Genomic DNA, 23,596 nt, shown 5'->3' on the forward strand with positions numbered 1-23,596 from the left:
CGACGACAATTCGACTGATAAATTTAATTAACCTGATCAAAGTAATCAGACTTGCTATCCGGAAAGTACACTTCACGTAAAATATTCAGGACCGCAACTTTAATCATCTTAACGAGCTTGTTAGTTTTTAGAAATTCCACAAAAGAACGGGACAAAAAGTATCGAACTATATATTAACTTCAAAAGTTTCCAGGCTGGCACAATCTACATTTATTGCACCATTATTTTTATACTATCGCGGATACTATAAATTTAACCGTTGCATTTGTGCAAGGACTGTCAGGAATCGGACGGTTTATTCGCACGTTTTAATTATAGCTCTTTCACTTAGCGATATGACTTTTTATTTAAATGGAGATGGGAGTTAAATGCACCGTAAATCAAAACAATATCGTGTTGCTGTCACATGTGTACTTCTAGGGGGGCTAAACCTGCTTTATGTAAAGTTTAATTTAATGAAATTACACATAAAACTTTCTATTATTAATTAATAAAGATTTTTTCATGAGTACTTTATTTATATGTATATGTCTTTTGGATTTTTTTTAGACTTTAACATCTTAAAAAAGTGTCTGTACAAATTTTTTTACCTTTAGCCAAAAAATTAGATATTTCCAAAATGGTCGGAGACATTTGGAACACCTGGTACACCAATTCATAATAGCAACCATTCAATTGATCTTGAACTATTGTTAGTGACCGAGACGGTGATTCACACCAAATAATTTGGCCATTTGAAACAATGCAAATTGAATGTTTGATTTAGTTCCAAAGTGAAGTATAAAAATACGTTTCAATTAACTCTAATTAGTATTAAGCCGAAACCGAAACGAAAAACACCATTTTTTTTTTCAAATCTGTTTGTAATTATAATTACGGTAAGTGTTTTTAATTGTTTAATGTACCTATTGTTAACAGTTTTGTTTTAGATTATAAAAACCTAGAAAAAAATGACTGACTATAGGAGACATTTTTATGGTTCTGATTATAAATCGAAGCACGATTATTATTACAAACCGATAGGCAAAAGTTCGATTAGTTACCACCACGATGATTATTGGGGATACGATTGGAATTCATGGAGGTATTTTCCATCTTGGAGAAGTTATTACAAATACTTCATGGACGATTCTATCCCTACTTACAAAGTGAGCTTTTAAAAATACATTATTTTATTGAAAAAAATCAAATTTTATTTGTAGATACGATCTTACTCGCCAAGTTTGCGATTTTGGCATCATGTCGATGATAGCGCCATTTACACAAGCAAACTTGGAACCGTAAGTGAAAGTTTTTAACATATTTTTAATATAATTCTTTTCATATTATGTTTTTTAGAGTAAGTACACAAATCCGTCAATAAGATACAAATACAATTTGGCATTATTGTAAATTAATCGAATTTTTAGTATAGTAAATAAATATTTTAGTACATCAAGTTATTTGTTATTACACAAATATATTTACAAATATAATATTTGAAATCTACATAAAATTTCCTTTAATTTGAGTACCCACATAACTATATTTAGAAACACTCAATGCCTTTTGTTTTTGATGAATGAAGAGTAACAAAAGACGGTTGTATCTCCGAGTATGCCCATGTTGGTACTCAGATAAAAGGATTTTTTATAAGGATTTCAAATATGTATTCAGAATTTAAATCAACAAACAATTATTAATTCTATCAAAACTTTTTATCAAAAATTCTTAATAACAAATATCAAGTTTGAAATTTAAATCAAATATGTAATAAGGGCTGAAGAAAAAACAAAAACTGGTTGTTTCTGGGTTTTAAAACTGTTTTAGGTATTTTTTTTTATAAAAATATTAATATTTTTGTTGTAATTTTGTTAAAACTTAATTTTATTAACAATAAAGATAATATTTGAAATCTACATAAAATTTCCTTTAATTTGAGTACCCACATGACTATATTTGGAAACAGTCGATCGTCTTTTGTTTTCGATGAATGAAGAGAAACAAAAGACAATCGTATCTCCGAACATGGGCATGTTGGTACTCAAATGAAAGGATTTTTTATGGGGATGTCAAATATGTATCCAGAATTTAAATCAACAAAAAATTATTAATTCTATCATAACTTACTTCCACAAATTCTCAACAACAAATATCATGTTTGAAATTATAATAAAATGTGTAATAAAATATGAAAAAAAACAAACAACCATCGTGTTTCTGAGTTTTGAAACTGTATTAGGAATTTATATATAATAAATTTAGTATTTATGCCACAATTTTGTAAAAATTATTTTTTTTAACAGCAAATTTAATATTTGAAATCTACATCAAATTTCCTTTAATTTGAGTACCCACATAACTATATTTAGAATTACTTAATCGTGTTTGTTTTTGATGAACGAAGGAAAAACAAAAGACAATCGTGTCTCCGAATATAGCCTTGTTGGTACTCAAATAAATGGATTTTTTATTAGGATTTCAAATCTGTATTCGGAATTTAAATATACATAAAATTTATCTGTTAAGTAACTCAAATAGATCAAAAGATAACTGTAATATAATTTTTCTAAATATAAAATATTCTGATAAATATTCCAAACAATTCAGTACAGTACGACTGTTGTTGATACTTTATTTTACAAAACAGAACACCAATTTCAAAATAAAAATATCTAAATAAAAAATGAGAAAATTTTGAAAGAAAACATTAATTCTAAATGCAGATTCGAAAAGCTGGAAAAATTTCCGCTGATTTGAGTACCAACATGCCCACATTTAGAACCACCTACGTCACTTGTTTTTTGACTGTCCTGAACAAAAAACAAAAACAAAAGACGATCGACCAACCAAACATGGGCATGTGGGTACTCAAATGAACAGAAATTTGACGTAGATTCCGAATGTCCCATCTGTTTCCCGATGTCGTTATAAATACGCGTCATATTGGCATAAATCCGATAATAAATTCGGGGACTTTCTCGATTGTAAATATAGCGTAATTTATGAATGTGTTCGTGATAAATCAAATTAAAATTCGTATATCGTGGGCAAATTGGACGTAATCCAATCGAGAATTGTTGAAATTGCACGACGGAAACTGGGCGAAAACCAGTCGAAATCGCACATTAGGGTGATCAGCACGCGATCACACGAATCGACCACAAAAACGAAAATTAGGAGGGATGTATTACAGAAAAAGGAGCCTGATATACGACTGTTCGTACACCGATCCCGTGTTTGATCCTGCTTACAGGGTGGAGCACAGGTACACGCGTCCCTTGAGGAACTACACCCCGCTTTATGTGGGGGAGGTCAATGAAAAGAACGAATCGTTCACCAGGGTGAGTGTTTAATTTTTACGTCGTTATAAAAATATTATAAATTAATTGTTGAGCCCTCAGGGGCTTCAATAAAATTTTGGTTTGTCTTAAAAGGAAGTTTTGTTTGTTTTAGGGTAAATATTCGTCTTTGTGGCCGCTTTGGGAACGAACAGGAAGAGACTGGGGAAGTTGGAAATATTTTGTCGATTATTTATCAAGTTACACTTCCGTTAAAGATCTAGGGGTAAGTTTATCTTTCATCCTAAAGTTACAGAGCTTAATAATACATTAATTGATTTTAGTTACAAGAGAATTTGATGGGTTATTGGCCCATTCCATCCAGGAGAGGAAGATACTACATTTAAATATAAACCACATATTTACAATGATATTTTTTGATTAATTTAATAAAGTCTATTTTTATACAAACAACTCTTTCATTCACAACTTAAGATTTCCAGTTAAAAAATTATAATAATAGTTTTAAATATAGGAATGAATGAATATTGTGTATGAAATAAATAAGCACATGGCAACAAAAAGTGGGGAAACGATTTTGGATTAGATCCAAAATTGTGTGCATATAATCGATAATTTTAGTTATTTAATTTTAGTTTCGTTACGAAATTCGTTTCGACGACCAAAACATTTTACATAATTATTTTATAGTAATTTTATTACTGTAAGTATGAATAGTGTGTGTCAGACTTAAGTTAAGGAGCCTTAATTGGTACGTCTCAGTATTTTTCAGATAAAAATGGTTTTTATACCATACAGATACTCACACTTTGGTTCCTATTGGTTTGAGCCTGACTATGAAGTTTCCTATTATAGGAGGCCAATTCTTAGTTCAACGAGTTATTCAAATTATTCGTCGTATTCATATAAACATTTTTTGGATAAACATTTAAGTGAAAATTATGAATTAAAAGTATGTGAGACAACTTTTATTTGTTTTTGTGGACGATAATAAGACATCATTTTAGGACAAATATCTGACTTATTGGCCACTTTGGGAACAACAAGGAAAATCATGGAAAAATTGGAAATACTTCAGTGACTATTTAAAGAGTTATTCTACACTAAAGGATTTGGGAGTAAGTACTCGAATGTTCAAATTTAAATAATAATAACAACACATTTTTAATATTTTATTGTATTTTTAGTTTAGAAACAAACATTATGGCCCACTACCATATTATTAAGCAACGACAAGATCCAGATTTACTTGTATTTTTCTATAAATAAAAACTGTAAATTTAAACTAGTGTCATTAAAAATACATAGAAAATAAAAACAAAAATATGATACACAAAATAAACATAAATATACAAAAATAAACCATCACCTAAAAGAATAAAAATAAAAATATTTATCTGAAACAAAGTTATTAATTTATTTTACATTTAATACAAATAATATTTTTTTAAATTTCATAATTTTTTTGTTTATATTTTATACTAAATATATTTTGAGAATTGAAAAAATTAAAAAAGTTTATATAAAATGATATATTATTACATCTATTTTATTAATTTATTAATTAAATTAATTTAAAAGAAATATTTTATTTTTTTTATATAAATAAAATATATTATTTTTGGTAATATGAATTAATTTAAATTTTTTAATTTAAGTAATTTAAAATAAATATTGTATTTTTATTTTTAATTTAAATGAAATATATTAATTTTTGTTTAATTTAATTTAAATACTTTTTTTCTTTTAATTTTAAATTAAATGTTTTAATTTTTTTTTTTATTATTTAAATTAAATATATTATTGTTTTATTATTTTCAATTTAAATATATTATTTATTAATTTAAATTAATTTAAATTAAATATATATATATTTTTTAATTTAAATTAATTTAAATTAAATTTTATTCTTGTTATTTGTTAATTTTAAATTAAATAAATTAATAATTTAATTTAAATAAATAATATCTTATTATATTTAAATTAAAAAAAATATTTTTAAAATTAGTATTTTTATTTACTAGTTAATCAATTAATTATTTAATTTAAATTAATAAATTAATTATAGTTCTGAAATTCAGTGCATTTTGTTGTATTTATTATAATATTATTTAAATTTAAAAGGCACATAGAATAAATTAAAAATAAAATACGTTTAGGAACGAAGTTTACAAATCATTTCTTATCAAAAATTTCAATTATATATTTCGATCACGTTTAAAAATATGTATAAAAACAAAATAATGAAATTGAAGCAATTTTGGAAACGGTTCAAAATATACGAAAATAAGTAAGCATCAAAATAACTAAAAGCATATAAATATTTAGTTTGTTGGAAATAGAACAGTTTCGATTCGAAGGTTTTGCCCACAACACGAACATTCTGTGATCAATTAATTACACATTGTTTATTCAAAACTTGTAGTGGGAATTGTCCTAGTTACAGCCCTCAAGTAATAAATTTCACTTTTCACTAAGGGATATTAAAGGTTGGTTGTAAAACTCTATAAAGTAGTAAATAACCCATCCGACAATATATCACAGGAGGCCTCAATCTTTCATACTCCCACAAAAGGATTTAGGCCCTTTTCTAAAGAAGGATTATGCAGATTCCCCCCCGATAAAACTTTAATACAGCCCCCCATTTCTGTTTATCGTACCATTAAATTGTTTCCTACGACACATCAATATTTTATATTATACATAAAAATGGAAAAGAAATTACCAGGTATCAAAAAACAAATTCGATCAATCGGAAGTTGACAATAACCCAGAAATATATATTCATAGACGAGGCGGGCGGAAAATCCACTTTGCACCGGGCCAAAATTGGATTTTAAAAAATTTATCCTTCAAACTCATTCCCACCGTTCCCATTACTATATGTAATCGGGTTTCGATCAATTACTTGTTTATTGGCTCCCTTTCGGTGGGAATATTGAAAAATATTGAACATCCAGCCTTTATAAAAGCAGTTTGACTTGTTGATTTTGTGATAATGATGGTTTTAGTTTTAAATTTTAGTATATTTTCAACTACCACATAAGTCTTAAAACATTTTTATAAAATTCACCCAGTTTTATTGTTTAATTGTTAGTATAAGGTATTATTTTAATAGACAATTTATATATTTATGTATAATTATTGTTAAATATTCTATACACAAGGTCACACAACAATTTTTCTTCTTTCTGTCCTCCTTCTTGGTCTTCGGCTACTTCTCTTGCACTCTGGGTTGCCTATCTTAAGAAGACAGTGGTTCCACTGTAACGTCACAAATATGAGTCACAGCGCCATCTGCCCAACAATAGTTATATACAAACAGGTAGTACAGGTTTCTACTTTTATTCCTTCTCTTTCTTTCGTTTAAATGGCTCCGTTTCGTCAAGAATGTAGAAAATTACTGAACATTCAGCGTGTTCAAAAGCAGTTTGACTTGTTGATTTTATTATAACAATGGGATGGTTATACTTCCGCATTTTATCACGGAAATACCTGATTAAAAGTGTAATTATACAGTGGAAAACATTACCTGAAAACTGGCTGAATCACATTATCCAGTTTGAAACTGGGTTAATTTGAGTAGTGGTATTTTGTCAACAGCAACATGCATTTTTAATAGGTGATTTATTAGTGGCATTTGCGTTGAATCCAAGGTATTCAAAGCTGTAGAATGTAAATGGAAATTACTTTTGTATGTACACTCTATAATTGCTATTGTAGTATTTGTGATGAATGCATTAAACTGTGTTCCATATAATTCCAGCACGAAATTGATGTCACCGTAAAATAAGTGCATATTTACACAACTACAACTTTTTATAATTAGGTAACAGTTCCGTGAGTTCACTCTTCGAAGTTTCAACGTTTGTGCTGCGCATAAAAAGAAATGTAAAATATGCCGGTAATTTTATTATGTGATACGATCCGAAAAAAGTTCTCCGCCCTTTATTCCCGACAAAAAAAAAACTTACACGTGTTACCGGATATATTTGTGGAGTAGATGATGTCGTATAATAAAATATAGAGGGGCTGTAAATTGTCAATTCCCTACATTCAGATCGATGCAAGAAAGTTTATAGTTTGTCGTTGATAATGGTTTTTTTTGTTGACGTCGACGGGAAAAAAGCCGGGGGTTACTTTTAATGATGCTTACAAAAAATATACGTCCCATCTTACACGTTCAGACGTTTGATTTGTCTGTCTTGTGCATTAAATGGAAAATGGCATAATACTCAAGAAACACATAATAATGGCACTTATGTATATTTATTATATATTATATATGTTTCAGTACAACCACAGATAATTGTAAAGTTATAATAATATTCTTTCGAGTAGCCATTGTGCTCTCTGGGTTGCCTATCTTGTCATGACAGTGAAGCCGCGAATAAGCGTCCGCATCGCCATCTGTCTGACAGTAGCCACACACAAACAAGTATTACAGGTTTCTATATTAGTTTCGTCCCACTATTTGTGTATAACTGTTACAACTAACTATTTTTATTCATTTTCGACGATTAATTCAGTAAACTAGTTCCTCAGTATTGTGGTGTAAATAAAATTTTCGTTAAATAATATTATAAAACTTTCCAGGAGCTGATTTTAAAATTAATTCATGGCTTCAAACTTTTATTCATTTTCTTGAAAATTAGTTTGTATGCTTCGTAAATTTATTAATATGCAAATGCACAAAATCGATTTTTTCTAAGCTCTGTTTATCTTGTAACTCCATCATGTAGCTTTTGCTAGCTTCAGGCAATTTTTCATATTTGTTATTTCGTATTCACAGCAGATTTCACTGTTAGTCAAAACACTAATTAAAGATCGTGCGATACTCAAACAAATAAATAAATTCCAATTCGATATCGTGTGAATATAATTGGATCGTTTGCAATAACGTTACGTTAACATTGGCCTTTCAACGCCATATTTTATTTCGCACCAGAGTGAATTCGATGAATGACCCCGGTGATTCGAAAGGCACAATTGGGCTTATGTTATTTATGGATCACGTTAAGGAATGATATTGTCAACGTGAGTTTGGGAAGAAAAAAATTCTGATCTAATAACGTCCACGTCGTTTCCTCTTTCAGTTGGTAATCCTATTTAAAAATAATTTTATACTATAATTATAAGTTAAATGATATAAAATATTATCAAAACTGGTTTAACGAAATTAAAATGTGTATTTCAGTTAGAGATTATTTTGAAATATATATAATACAACACATTTATAAAGAGTAGACATTTTTATCCTATGAGTTTTATGTCATTTACTGTAACCTGATTTAATATTTAATTATTTATAATGGTTTGGATTAAGCCATTTAAACCACTTTTGTTCCTTTTGCACTTCATACTGAAAGGATTTTCTAACTGAGTAAACCCGTTTAAAGGATTTTATTATTAAAAAGTAGTCCTAAACTAAAATTTAAATTAAGCAATAATGAAATAAACAACACGTATCACATTATGATGTGATTTATATGTGAGTCCACTTTCCAAACGCCGTCCGGAAAAATGGAAATCAGCCGAATCGCCGCATTAAATTATTCAACAGCCATTTTTCACACCGTATCTCCGGTTTCAGATATCCGTAATGGACGAAATTGGTTCATGTGACACGTGTTTAATGCCCGTCGCCATCCCAATCCGGGGGACAAACCGGATTAATTCCCGGAACCGTCCTTAAACGTTGAAAAATCAACAAGCATATGCATGTTTGTTCATGTAAACTAGGCCAAATGTGTTTCCTTTGCTGAGTTTTTGACGTATGACTAAAATCGTGTACGTTACCTTCGAAGTCGACTTTGCGGAGGTATTTGAGGAGTTCGGTGCCCTTCGTCGGTTTCATGGCGTCGCACAGTCCTGGCTGTCCGTTGCACAGGTCACGGTGCATGTCCCTGGAAAATGGCCAAATATCAGGCTACATAATTTGCGGCAACATATGTTCTAACTATATAAACATGCTGTACATTTATTGTCTTTTCCGCAAATAATTTTACATTGTACTATGTTGTTTATTTTCGTTTCGATTTGAGTGCTCCCAATAATGTCCCTTGTGAAAAACCTATTTTGAAGATGTTTCACATTTGTTGCTGTCGCTGAAAATTTAGTAGCACATGTTTACTGAATGAAACCTACATATTAAATTTTTCAGTGAAATGCTCAAATGTATTTATATCTCATGTATAAATTCTAGGAAAATTATATAATCTGGCAAAATTGGTTCACACTATCAAACATTTTCATATTATTAAATTTATATGATATCTTTCTAAAAGATTTGTAAATTTACTTAAACTATTTTAATAAATTTATTTAAATTATATGTAAATTATAATATTTTTTAAATTAGAGTTAAATAATGACTTATAGAAATCAATGAAATTTGGAATATAATATCTGTAAGTTATACAAAATAATTAAATTAATAAAATAAATTCATACTATTAAATTATGCATTTTTAATTGATAATTAATTAACATATTATAAAATCTGTAATATTTGTAAAAACACTAAAATCCAAAAAATCTGGACATTTAAAAAATCTAGAAAATCTAAATAATCTGAAAAATCTAAAAAATCTAAAAAATCTAAAAAATCTAAAAAATCTGAAAAATCTGAAAAATCTGAGAAATCTGAAAAATCTGAAAAATTTGGAAAATCTGAAAAGGGTATAATCGGTACAATTTATAGAATCTATAAAATATATTAAATTTATGGAATCTGTAAAATCTTTAAATTCTGTAAATATGTAAAATCTGTAACATCTGTAAAATCTGAATTTATTGTTAAATATTCTGTACACAAGGTCACTAACAATTTTTCTTCTTTCTGTCTTCCCTCTTCGTCTTCGGCTACCTCTCTTGCACTCTAGGTTGCCTATCTTACGAAGGCAGTGGTTCCACTGTACCGTCACAAATATGAGTCACAACGCCATCTGTCCAACAATAGTTATATACAAACTGGTAGTACAGGTTTCTATATTTATTCCTTCTCGGTCTTTTGTTTAAATGGCTCCCTTTTGTCAAGAATGTAGAGAAATGAAAAACAGAAAAATCTGAAAAATTTTAAAGTCTGAAAAGGGTACAATCGGTACAAATTTATATCTGGAAAATTTGTAGAATCTATAAAATATATTAAATTTATGTAAAATCTGTAAAATCTGTAAAATACGAATAGATAGATTAGATTCAATAGATTCAATAGATCCAACAGATCCAACAGATCCAACAGATCCAAGAGATTCAACAGATCCAACAGATTTAACAGATTCAACAGATTCAATAGATTCAACAGATTCAATAGATTCAATAGATTCAACAGATTTAATAGATTCAATAGATTCATTAGATTCAGTAGATTCAATAGATTTAATTCAATAAATTAATTCATACATATAAGATAAAGTCGACTATAAAATAAATGAAAGATGTATACATTTTATGTTTCCTGTTTAACATTGATCTTTGAAGATGAGCAAAACATTTTAATTAAAACATTTGGTACTTTGATTAAATGGGTTAAAAGTTACACAAACACAAATTAATCATTGATTAAATATATATCCAAATAATTAAAATATTTGCTTTTGTGTGAACAAATTTACAATGAAACCAAACGCCAAGTTGACAAAAAGCTTACTTATTAATAGTATTAATTATTTAATTGAATAAACCTGTTTTAACAAATTTAGACCAAATTAATAATTTGTTTCAATTACGAAATTTGATATGTAATTCAATTGTTATATTCACGTAAAATTCAATTAAACGTTTATTGAATTACTGGCTGCATTTATTGGATATAATATTTTAATTTAATAATATTTTTAGACAACTAATAAATTGAATATAAAATTATAAAGTGGACATAAAATCAGATAATAATTACAAAACGCATTCAGGAGCAGTACTCAAAAATACACAAATTGCGTCCATAGTGGTGCCAAATTACAACAGTGTTCCCCGGATTAAATGGGCCGTATCGAAATTACACGCAAATAAACAAGCCGGCTTGTAATTACCATAAGCTTCGGTTTACCGACATGCAGAACTGTTGGCTATGAAAATCCCAATTCCTGGCTTTCCAATAATAACGTTCAAAATTTTAGCTTACAGTCCGTTCGTGTGGATAAATTGTTGATGCTGTATGCACGTTGGGCAAATATTAAGCCTATAGGTGGGCTATTTGTTCACTGCGACTGTTCCCGGATTTGTTTTATCAGGTAACAGGCAACAGTCAAAGCAAATGTTTACGTTGTTGATTAAAGAAAACATTATAATTAATGAATATTTGAACCTGTGAACAGATTTCTTTCATATCTGGTACAAATTTTATGGTTATAGAGGGCGTAGGAATCAAAAATATTGAATATATTGGCCAGTATCATTTTTTGAAAACAAATAACTAGTTGGGCCAGCACGATGGTCCAGATCTAGCTCTAATTGGGTGGTTAGTTTCATCCTGAAGGCTCAATTTGCCTATGATATCTCTATTTGTTCAAAAAATGATCTTACTGGCTGAAGTAATCACTGAAGACAACGTAACTTCATTCCAAATCCAATCAAAGCTGTCGTCCTTTGTACCACTCCAATTTTTGGTAATGGTCCCTTTTATGCCCATAATTGGTTAACTGGTTGTCAAATGATCACAAAGCCATCTTGTAGAAATAAAGCTCTAAGATGGTGGTCATGATATTCTTAGACTGTCAAGGTCTTCCTGAAGCTTTGACACCTTCTCCAAGCTAAGCTCTTCAAAGGTTTAGTCAAAGCTTCGACCCCAGTTGACCTTTTATACCAATAATGGGTTCTCTAGTTGTAGAAGTTAACCTCTAAGATGGTGGTCATGATGTTCTTAGACTGTCAAGGTCTTTCTGAAGCTTTGACACCTTCTCCAAGCTAAGCTCTTCAAAGGTTTAGTCAAAGCTTCGACCCCAGTTGACATTTTATACCAATAATGGATTCTCTAGTTCATCTTTTAACCTAATAATGATGATATGGATGAGTTTTAAGTTGGAACAATACTGTTGTTGTCTATGTCACTGAGTACATAATCTCTTCATCTTTCACTTTTGTTCACATTATTGCTTCTTACATCTTTAAAATATATTATATCGAGAGAGGCAAAGGTTTTTTCAGAGCGACACAAATCTGACATTGAGCAGTCTTAAATCTATAACGAAAATAAACCGGCTTATTGTCATTTTTTACTCCAGCTCATTCTCAGGATCCACTGGAACGATATCTAAATAAAATATCGAGGGAAGTTTGAGCCCATCGTTATCCCGGATAGACAATTAGGACGTAATAAATTATCTGCCTCAGACATTTTCACGATTTCTTTTTATTTGGGTGAGGGATTAAAACGGAGGTGGAACAAACGGTCTTGTTTCTCTTACCTTATGGCGTAGGCGAAGGCCATGACGGCGTCGGACACGAACTGCAACTGATCCTCGAACACCGTGTTCTGCTCCGTCAGTTCCTCCCTGCCGGTGCAGAGGCTGTTGTATTTCAGGTTGTAGGGGGTCTTCGAACTGTTGGGGTATCTGCACTGGAAGTGGTGCTCCCAAAATTCTGTAATATTAGTTTATTTAATTAAAATGACCCTGAATTAAAAGACTAAGGAATAAATTTTAGTTGAAAGATGGATTTGGACCTTATTTGCCGCATCGATTTCATATATAAATGCATAAATGCAATGTAATTTTATTGAAAGGCATCACAAAAGTTTAATCCCATATAAAGTGCACTTTATATAAATCGATATCATTGCATTATCTGTATAAATATGTTTATCGATCAAGCAATGTATTGTGCAAGGAAACTTTCCAAACTTCCAGCGATTTTATTTGATTGGAACTGTCCGTCTTTTTGTGCCATTGACGGGAAATTTATTACGTTGCATTCAAGACGGCAAATTTACATAGAAGTTTCTCGAATAGATAAAATGAATATAACAACTTGAATGTACCAGATTCGTATTAATTAAAAATACCGGTCTAAATTAAGAATCAATTTAGTCTTCATCTTAATTTCTTCATTATTTCACTAAATTACAATTAGATTAATATCAAATGTGAGATTGAATAGATATATATGAATCATAAATTTAGATGAGGCAAGAAAAATTAACGATATTCATAATAAATATTCATACTAATCGTAATATTCATAATAAAGATTCATAATATTCATAATATTCATAATAAATATTTATAATATTCATAATATTCGTAATATTCATAATAAATATCCATAATATTCATAATATTCATAATATTCATAATATTCATAATATAATATTCATAATATTCATAATATTCATAATATTCATAATATTCATAATATTCATATTCATAATATTCATAATATAATATTCATAATATTCATAATATTCATAATATTCATAATATTCATAATATAATATTCATAATATTCATAATATTCATAATATTCATAATATTCATAATATTCATAATATAATATTCATAATAAATATTCATAATATTCATAATATTCATAATATTCATAATATTCATAATATTCATAATATTCATAATATTCATAATATTCATAATAAATATTTAAAATACTGGTCTAAATTAAGAATCAATTTAGTCTTAAGAATCATCTTAATTTCTTAATTATTTCACTAAATTACAATTAGATTAATATCAAATGTGAGATTGAATAGATCTATATGAATCAAAAATTTAGATGAGGCAAAAAAAATTAATGATATTCATAATAAATATTCATACTATTCGTAATATTCATAATAAATATTCATAATATTCATAATATTTATAATATTCATAATATTCATAATATTCATAATATTCATAATATTCATAATATAATATTCGTAATATTCATAATAAATATTCATAATATTCATAATATTCATTCATAATATTCATAATATAATATTCATAATATTCATAATATTCACAATATTCATAACCACATTCCTAAATTTTCGTAAAAATGTTTTTTTGGTTTATTACAAATACAATTTTTAATGGATAATAGAAGTAATTTTAAATTTGAAAGCTTAAAAATACTCATAATTCCTCTATAATGCTGAATTTTATTTGATGTTTTTGACATGCGTTGCCATCTATACGACGGTAGCCACAAATAAGTAGATAATGCAGTTTTCTATGTTTATATCGTCTCTTTACTTGATTACATATATTGCAACTTGCATGTATATTATTTTTTGTGGAAATTCCACAACATTTTCTGCTTGTAATACTCATAATATTCATAATATTCATAATTTTAATAATATTCATGATCCTATACATGTGCTTAGCCATTTGAGCAACCAATTCCGAAACAATAATGCAAAAATCGAGACAGGTATCCAGATTAGCAGAAACAAATAATGCATTTCAATTTCATTTCGTGATCCGAAAAAACGAATGAGAGGGAGAGACTAAAAAAAAACGCATAAATCTCACGGAATAGTAGAATTAGTCTGGCAGCATTGGCTTTTAATAAAATTCTTTTGTGGACGCGCCGAACGAAAATCCAGTCCGTTTCTGGAAGGGCTGATTGTTAGATATTCGTCGGGAATATTAAACACTGCCGCCGGAAATTCGGGCGATACGATGACGTTTTATTATACATTTCCATAAATGGAGCTAATATCTCGTCTTTTGTGCCTCCCTAAATAGTGACTAATTGCGGCTTTCCTTGGTTCCCTTGTTTTCCGGAAAAATAGGAAGGACATTTTCTTTTTTCCTATTGCATGCATGTTTTCTCTATTATTCGACCAAATGGGCTTTAATGTGGTCGTTTCATCAATCACTCAGGGAATTAACTAAAAATAAAGTTTAAGGGTTTTCCATATTTTTGCCTTTCGTTTACTTTATTAAAATAAAGCAATTCCAACCACAGAGCATAAATCAAAATATTTCTCTCTCGTAAAGTTTTTACTAAATTGCGTTAAAAAAACAAACTTCACTGAAAACTTTTGAGAGAAATTTGAATTTACGAAAATTTCTATCTTGTTTTATCGCAAAGACAATTTGGTTTTATGAAATTAATGTAACTCCTTTTGGAAAACAAATGGCGTAACATCAAAATTTACACCATCCTCTTAATGGAATTATCAACGTAAAAGTAAAATATGTAAAAAGTTCCGCCCCTGTTGAAACTTTATTACACATTTATCACGATGTCTTATCATAAAAGTTCAGGGGCTCAAAATGCCCCCAAATGACATTAGGCATACATTTATTAATCATTTAAAAATCCGAGGCAAAAAATATATTCAAATAAAAAAATTAATAAATTGAAGTCTAGTGGCAGAATTGCTTTTGTAGGGTGCATCTGGCAGATTAATTTCAAACACTCTAAAATTATTCAATGTTTGCATTCTGTAATATAAAATTTTAAAACACTCTATGATCTAATTTAATTTTTAATGCCGGGATTATATTTCTCTTTCCAGAAAGTTTAAATAAGTTTTAAGTTTATAATTTAAATGTTGGCCTGTCCTTTCTCGTGTGCGAATAATTTAACGGCCCGTCCTATTTTTGGGGTGAATTTCTGTTTTCCTGGATTGTTATTTTATTCTAAAAGTCCGTTAATAAATATTCATTGAGTTATTTTAAACGACCCTTTTAGGATTTAAAAACAATTGACAGACGGAGTTTACTTAATTTTTGCTAATACTGTCAATATTTATTTAATTTATTTACAACAAAAATAAGGTAAAATCCAATAATATCATAAATTGTATTAATGTAATTGTAATATAGAGAAAATGTTAAGAAACAAATTTTAAAAAAATGACTTTTTGTATTCAATCCTTATGAATATTGTGAATCACGTGAATATTTTGATTATTACAAAAATATTTATTATGAATATTATGAATATTATGAATATTATGAATATTATGAATATTATGAATATTATGAATATTATGAATATTATGAATATTATGAATATTATGAATATTATGAATATTATGAATATTATGAATATTATGAATATTATGAATATTATGAATATTATGAATATTATGAATATTATGAATATTATGAATATTATGAATATTATGAATATTATGAATATTATGAATATTATGAATATTATGAATATTATGAATATTATGAATATTATGAATATTATGAATATTATGAATATTATGAATATTATGAATATTATGAATATTATGAATATTATGAATATTATGAATATTATGAATATTATGAATATTATGAATATTATGAATATTATGAATATTATGAATATTATGAATATTATGAATATTATGAATATTATGAATATTATATTATGAATATTATGAATATTATGAATATTATGAATATTTATTATAAATATTTCACTGTATAAATTAAGTTTTATACAAACTATATGATGTTTTACTTAATATTGTATTGTAAAAATAAAATAAGAAAAATTGTTACTTAATTTTGTTACTTAATTGATTAATTTTTGCAGTTATTCTGATATGATATGTTATCTTTAAAATTTTATTCATGCCCATAACAATGCATTTTTTCTCAAAACCATTCAACCCGTAACATCCCCATTTTTTCCGGTCCAAATGAGCAGACAACCAATCTCGTTTTCGGCCATCGCGTTACATAATAATTCGATTGTGTTGTTCTGACAGCCCCATTAATTTACACGTGTATCCCGAAAGGCAGATCAAAAGATAAAAATAATTAATTAAAAGATAAAACAAAACAGTCCCGACATTTTCAAGATACATTCGAAAACCTTTTCTTGTGCATTTTTAATGCCGATGGCGTCTCGATGGTCTAATGGAATCGAAATATGTGCCGATATTCTAATTAAAAACTGACCGTAAATATGGATGCGCTTTTCCCGTTCAATTTTTTTTTAATAAACGGCTTTTAAATTGGCATTCATGCATTTAACATTAACAGAACGGCACACAAAAGTGTTTTTTTGGTTTATTACAAATACAATTTTTAATGGAAAATGGAAGTAATTATAAATTTGAAAGCTTAAAAATACTCATAATTCCTCTATAATGCTGAATTTTATTTGATGTTTTTGTCATACGTTGCCATCTATACGACGGTAGCCACAAGTAAGTAGGTAATACAGTTTTCTATGTTTATATCGTCCCTTTACTTGATTACATGTACTGCAACCTGCATATATTTTATTTTTTGATGCAATTCTACAACATTTTCTGCTTGTAGGGAAAGGGAAATCTGTAAACTGGTGAAAACTGGAAAAACAAAAGGGAAAATAAATAAAAAGACGACTGCCAAACTCTTTGTATCAGCAAGCATATTATTGCGACAGATCAATTGTGCAATAGCGTTTCAATTTCGCCGGAAAAATGCAATTTCCCAGCAATACATCCCTCACGTTAAACGCAACAATTCGGTTAGCCGCACACAAAACGGATCCTGCCAGTTTCAATGACAAACAATTCGGTTTTAGGTCCATTTCAATTATTGCGCCACGCTCGACCTTTTGAATGAAGAGATGTCGGTGGGAATAAAATGATATTCATAACGTGAATTTCAATGTGTAATAAATTTTTGCCTATATTTGCATAATAAACAAGTCCGGCTTCAATATTGTTCGTGTAAATGTTTCTGTGAATAGATATTTAATTACTGGAAATGTAACGTTTGGAAAATGGTAACTCCCCAAACAAAGGATCAAAATGCAAAATTAATAAACCCCTTTAATTTAGGATTTTAGTATAAAATCAACTGATTTTATCCGACTATCGTTTTTAATTGATGAATTAATTCACTAACTAATATTTCTCGATCCGCTTTGAAATGTAATTTTTATTTCTTTTCTTATCATTAGCAAAGTTTATTTCAAAAGCATTGTAGTTTGAAATAAATACGATTGTAATAAGTATAAGGCGACTTTGAATTGATTTTCGTCATAACAATGCCTTCTTAGTGAAAGCATGAAGTTATATTTGCCATGTTAAATAAATTGAATTGAGTACACATCAAAAATTCTTGTCAACTTAGTTAAATAAAAGAAATTTCTTTTCACCTACACAAAGTTATATGAGAGAAAAAAGTTGCTATTGATAATATTAAAAGGAAATATTTTTACATTCTTCAATAATTTTTAATATTTTTACTGCGATTTAATTTAATAATAATGGGAATAAGTTATACTCTTTCGTTTATATTTAATGGATATACAAAAACAAATTGTTAAATTTTATTTTGTATTTTAGTCATGTATTGGTAGTGCCATCTATACGAAAATAGCCATGCTCGAAAAGATAATGTTTCTACATTTACTTCAGAAGCCACAGACAAGTCCATATACAGATTTCCATATTTATTTCTTCTCTTTCTCTGACAAATATTTAATTTATCATATTTACGTTAAAAATAAAGAAAGAATGAAATGTATTAACAAATATCTTTTGTTTTAATTAAATAACAAAAAATTGTTTTATTTTATTTTGTATTTTTGTTGTGGTTTAGTAGGGCCATCTATCCAAAAATAGCCATACTCAAGAAAAAAATACAGCTTTCTATATTTCTTTCTTCTCTTTATCTAATAAACATTCTTTCTCTTCTTACTTCTATATAAGAATCCAAAATAAAATAATATTTATTAGCAAAAAATGTTTTCCTAATATATTATTATGTGAAGATATCAGAAAATGAGGGAAAAACAAATTAATTACTTGTTAATTTTTGAATTAAATTTTGATAAACTGCATTAGATCACTAAATGTTTAATACTTCTATGAACAAATATCAAAATGTTGGTTCAGCTAAAATAACACGCACTGACAAAAGCAGCAAATATTCATGAAAGGTTTACACATTTTTCGTTTTTAAAATTTATAATGGCGGTGCGTTTCAATTTATTTCAATTTACAATACAATGTTTTATGACAGACAATAAATTAATTTTTTAAAACAAGAGTATATTTTTCTCATTGTTTGCTAAATGAATTTGAATAATTAATTGTCTATTGCATTTCCATATTCATGGATATGTGGCTTAAATTTGCATTTATTTAAAAATTCTATTTGTATTTTTAATGAAACAGATTATTTTTCAACAAAATAGACAAAATGTATAAAATTGTTACAATAAATTTGTCCTTAAAAAGTTTTTTGGCAGCGCGACAAAAAACTCACCAACAAACCACGGATTACGCGGATTGTTCTCCACGTTCAAAGCGAGAAAGTAGTCCTTGAACCCCTTGACCGGATTGGCCTGCGGCTGAACGGACAGGGTGCCCTCCACCTCCGCCTCGTTCCCGTCCGAAACGAGGGAACGGGCGCTCCAGCCGTCCGAACCGATCCAGGAGAACAGGCCGGTCGCGTTGCTGCGACGCACCGCCTTCATCAGCTCGGCGACCTCCTGGTCCGATCCGAAGATTATACAACCTGAAATAAGGAGAAAATAATATTTTAATATTTTTTTTTTTTAAAAAGCATTAAAAATACAGAAAAAAACAGCTGTAGGTTATATTATTTTTGTTTTTTATAGTCATATTCTTCTTTGACTTACTCTTATGCAGTCTGGGTTGCCTACCTTAGGCAGGCAGTGATCCCATGGACATACGTTGATAGTGCCACCTATCCTAATACAGTTTTCTACATTTATTTCTTCTCACTCTTTAAAGATTTAAAAGAAACATGTTAAACCCAGTTTAGTTAGATTAAAACTGACTGAAAGTGTTCAGGTTAGGTATAATTAAACATACACATGTAAAAATACAGAAAAAAATATCTGTAGGTTATATTATTTTTGTTTTTTATAGTCTTATTCTTCTTTGACTTACTCTTATGCACCCTGGGTTGCCTACCTTAAACAGGCAGTGATTCCACAGACATACGTTGATAGAGCCACCTATCCTAATACAGATTTCTACATTTATTTCTTCTCACTCTTTAAAGATTTAAAAGAAACATGTTAACTCCAGTTTAATTAGACTAAAACTGACTGAAAATATTCAGGATAGGTATAATTAAACATATACATGTAATCTTCACTCGCAAACATTTACACATTCCGGTGATTATAAACAAAATAATGTTGACATAAACTGGACACAACATTTGCATTAGTACAAAGGGCCAACCGCCCACAAGCGGTATGTGATCAAAGTCTTGAATTCCCTTGGGCGAATCCTCAATTTGTCAGGTTAATTTTAGTTAACCGCTGAAAGCCATTTAATAGAGACATTAACGACATTTTTATACTGATTAATTCGGGAATACCCACCGATATTTTTCAGTAATTAATTTCGTACACAAATTCCTGTAATTTAGATGCAAGATTAAAATCCACAAAGCAGCATTAAATTGATGATTGAGTGGCGTCAAAAAAATTGCCCCCTCGTCTCGTATAATGCCCTTATTACCAACCCAATTGCCATTATTATATGCTGTGCCGTTATGAAATTTCAGGCGGCTTCAGGCATCGATTGATTAAACTCGCAGATGCAATGTGTACTTTCGCTTTTCAAGAATTGAAAAACTTCGGAGCCTCAACCGAGAATTGTGTTTGAAGTGAATCGTTTTTAGAATTCTTGTTTTTGTTAGTTGTTGTGACAAGGGCGGATGACTGCAGTCTCTTTATGTTGCATTATCCTGTTGTCTTATTTATGAGCGTTTTGCGTTTGCTTAAGTCGGGTAGTTTTCTTGGGAAGTACGTTTGTTTGGTTGCATATACGTTACACTTTATAAATAATTCATGTACGTTGGAGGTGTTTACTTTTGTTCGGGCACATTAATCACAATATGTATGAATAAAGTTCATGTTTTCTTAGGGACAATAACTGTTGTTATTTTTCAATAATATCCACAATAAACCAATGAAAGGTCTAAGTAATATTAGTTCTTCTAACTACATTCTTAAGAAATTTCCATTCCATTCTTCAACAATCCTTTGTGGTTTGTTTGAAGAGGGTAAATCATCATCCTCACCAGAAGAGACCCACAGTGAATTAGATTTAACTACGTTTTAACCAGTAAGAGCCTGAATCTGAATGTTCCAAAGGATGACTTCAATGATGTTGTGTTGGTTGCCACCAAAATTGCTGTCATTTTTAAATATAAGAAGAATAAAGGTATATTTTTATTTATAACATCATTCTATTAGAAATATATAATAGCAAATTTTCTATCAAAAAATTGTTATGTTGTATTTATGTTATGTATGGGTAGTGCCATCTATCCAAAAATAGCCATACTCAAGAAGATAATACATATATTTGCTTTAGAAGCCACAGACAAGTGGATAATACAGATTTCCATATTTATTTCTTCTCTTTCTTTAATAATCATTTAATTTATCATATTGTTGTTAAAAAACAAGAAAGAATGCAAAGTATTGACGAAACATACTTCCTAATATATAATATAAATTTTCTTTTTGCTTAAATAACAAAATTCATAAATAGCGATACTCAAAAAGGTAATACAGCTTTCTAGACTTACTTCAAAAGCCATACCAAGTAGATAATACAGCTTTCTATGTTTATTTCTTCTCTTTATCTGATAAACATTCTTTCTCTTCTTCTTTCTATATAAGAATCCAAGATAAAATGGCAAAATATGTTTTCCTAATATATTATTATGTGAAAATAGCAGAAAATGAGGGAAAAACATCCTTTGTGGGTTATTTAAAGATTGGTACATCATCATCTTCAACAGAAGAGTCAGACAGTGAAGTAGATTTAACAATTCCTAAACGTTTTAACCTGAATCTGACCTAAATGGTGTTGAGTTGGTTGCCGCCAAACTGGTTGTCACTTTTAAATTTAAGTATAAATGTATATTTTTATTTATAACGTTTTTATCTAAAAAAAGCTTAGAGGTTTAAATTTCCAATTGAACACTTTGAAACAAAATAAACATAAAATGCAAATCCTCGTCCTGTTTATCTTTTTTATGAGTTAAGGATATGCAGCAGGAACCCATAGGCCCCCGAAACAGGAAGCCATCCGTTTTTTGCTGCATCATTTGTCGCTTTAAACTTACTTTTATTACATATAAATCTGCTTTTTTACAGGTTCAGTTAAATCTGAAATGTTTCCTTGACGGGAGAAAATAATAATAAAAAAAGGGACGAAATGCAAGATATCCAGTTTATGGACGAGATAAGGCCCTTAATGACGTTTTTTAGTAAACAACAATAAAAAACGATAATAATTTTATTTATCTAAGACTTTAAATCGATTGGGTCGTCTCGACGCAGCTTTCCGATAAGCCATCAAGTATTAATTAATGGAGTTCATGCTACGTACATATGTTTGACGAGTGGTAATTCAATTTGTTTGCCTTACGATTTCGAGTTTTAGATAGAAAATTTATTCCTCATTAAGTCTGTGTGTTCTGCAAATATTGTAGTTGTAGTTTTTTTGGAAATTTGCTCTTCAGTACTCGGCTGTTGACTGAAATAATATCAGAAAATCGATATGCTGACAATTATGTACTTAACATGATGAATATCTTGACATTCAACAACTTTATTACAATTACATAATGTCACGAAGCGTTAAATATTAATGTATTTCAATTTACCTAAAAAGTAAACAAAATTTAATTGTCTTATTATTCTTTTGTTTACCTTAAAAAAAATAACGGGGATTAAAATTTAATAAATCCCCGATTTAAAAAGCTCTCACTGTTCGTAAATTTAATTAGGCGAACAAGTGATCAAATTACACCCCACCTAAATCCGTCGGCGGTTTCGGAGCAATTTTTTAAATTGTAAACGGCGTCTCGGGATTATTTAACGAAACAAATCGACAATGCCAAAGACGAATTCGCTCCGCGCCTTTGTGGCGTGGGCGTATTTCTAAATTAAAAAATTTATAAATATAAATCATGCACACGTACACAAAAAGTTTTTTCACCTGTCGCGCTTATTAAATCGGCAGTCGGGCACAGAAGGAGAAACGGGCCTGGCACCTTTTTGCGATTTAATTAAGAAGCTAATTAGAATAAATACACCCGGCACGTAAAAAAAAAGATTGTTCAGGGTTTTACGGTATTATTTTGTGTCGCGTGAGGCTCTGTTTTTCTCTATTGTTTATAATTAACTATCTAAGAGCTTTTATTAATTGGGTTATTTAATTATTTGCGTGACTAACAAGAAAATATTTAATATAAATAAAATAAATTATAATAGATACTGTTTAAAATTCAGAAATAATAAAGTCAAGTAAACTTTTATAATAAATTACGAAATAATATCTCAAAGAAAAAATATTCAAATTCATAAATTAAGTATTAATATACATTGTAGGGCCATCTATCCATAAATAGCGATACCAA

At 28.9% G+C, this 23,596-nt stretch overlaps 3 protein-coding genes across 3 annotated transcripts in view; 2 read left to right on the forward strand and 1 right to left on the reverse strand.

Moving 5' to 3' along the window:
* The window catches only part of LOC109601030 (metabotropic glutamate receptor 2), a 235,979-nt gene that overhangs the window by 25,640 nt on the left and 186,743 nt on the right, over window positions 1–23,596 (reverse strand). Inside the window, exons 5-7 of the mRNA XM_049967446.1 lie at window positions 19,445–19,696; window positions 12,689–12,863; window positions 9,081–9,187 (exon numbers count right to left, since the gene is read on the reverse strand). Of these exons, the coding sequence (XP_049823403.1) occupies window positions 9,081–9,187; window positions 12,689–12,863; window positions 19,445–19,696 (534 nt within the window). The remainder of the gene's footprint in view (window positions 1–9,080; window positions 9,188–12,688; window positions 12,864–19,444; window positions 19,697–23,596) is intronic.
* Window positions 728–1,438, forward strand: LOC109601029 (uncharacterized). The gene is made up of 4 exons (XM_020017235.2): window positions 728–878; window positions 930–1,148; window positions 1,203–1,280; window positions 1,339–1,438. Exons 2-4 carry the CDS (start codon window positions 951–953, stop codon window positions 1,390–1,392), a joined length of 330 nt encoding a protein of 109 aa, XP_019872794.1. The 5' UTR covers window positions 728–878; window positions 930–950; the 3' UTR covers window positions 1,393–1,438.
* On the forward strand, window positions 3,078–3,734 carry LOC109601028 (uncharacterized). The gene is made up of 3 exons (XM_020017234.2): window positions 3,078–3,323; window positions 3,436–3,546; window positions 3,605–3,734. Exons 1-3 carry the CDS (start codon window positions 3,165–3,167, stop codon window positions 3,665–3,667), a joined length of 333 nt encoding a protein of 110 aa, XP_019872793.1. The 5' UTR covers window positions 3,078–3,164; the 3' UTR covers window positions 3,668–3,734.

The sequence above is a fragment of the Aethina tumida genome, chromosome 5 (assembly GCF_024364675.1).
Source record: "Aethina tumida isolate Nest 87 chromosome 5, icAetTumi1.1, whole genome shotgun sequence".
NCBI lineage: Eukaryota > Metazoa > Arthropoda > Insecta > Coleoptera > Nitidulidae > Aethina > Aethina tumida.

Bases quoted from the DNA above. Each gene is read 5' to 3' on its own strand.
- LOC109601029 (XM_020017235.2), top strand. From the start codon at position 951: ATGACTGACTATAGGAGACATTTTTATGGTTCTGATTATAAATCGAAG. The intron at 1,149-1,202 runs GTGAGCTTTTAA...TTTTATTTGTAG, and splicing joins ATTCTATCCCTACTTACAAA to ATACGATCTTACTCGCCAAG. The intron at 1,281-1,338 runs GTAAGTGAAAGT...TATGTTTTTTAG, and splicing joins ACACAAGCAAACTTGGAACC to AGTAAGTACACAAATCCGTC.
- LOC109601028 (XM_020017234.2), top strand. From the start codon at position 3,165: ATGTATTACAGAAAAAGGAGCCTGATATACGACTGTTCGTACACCGAT. The intron at 3,324-3,435 runs GTGAGTGTTTAA...TGTTTGTTTTAG, and splicing joins AGAACGAATCGTTCACCAGG to GGTAAATATTCGTCTTTGTG. The intron at 3,547-3,604 runs GTAAGTTTATCT...AATTGATTTTAG, and splicing joins CTTCCGTTAAAGATCTAGGG to TTACAAGAGAATTTGATGGG.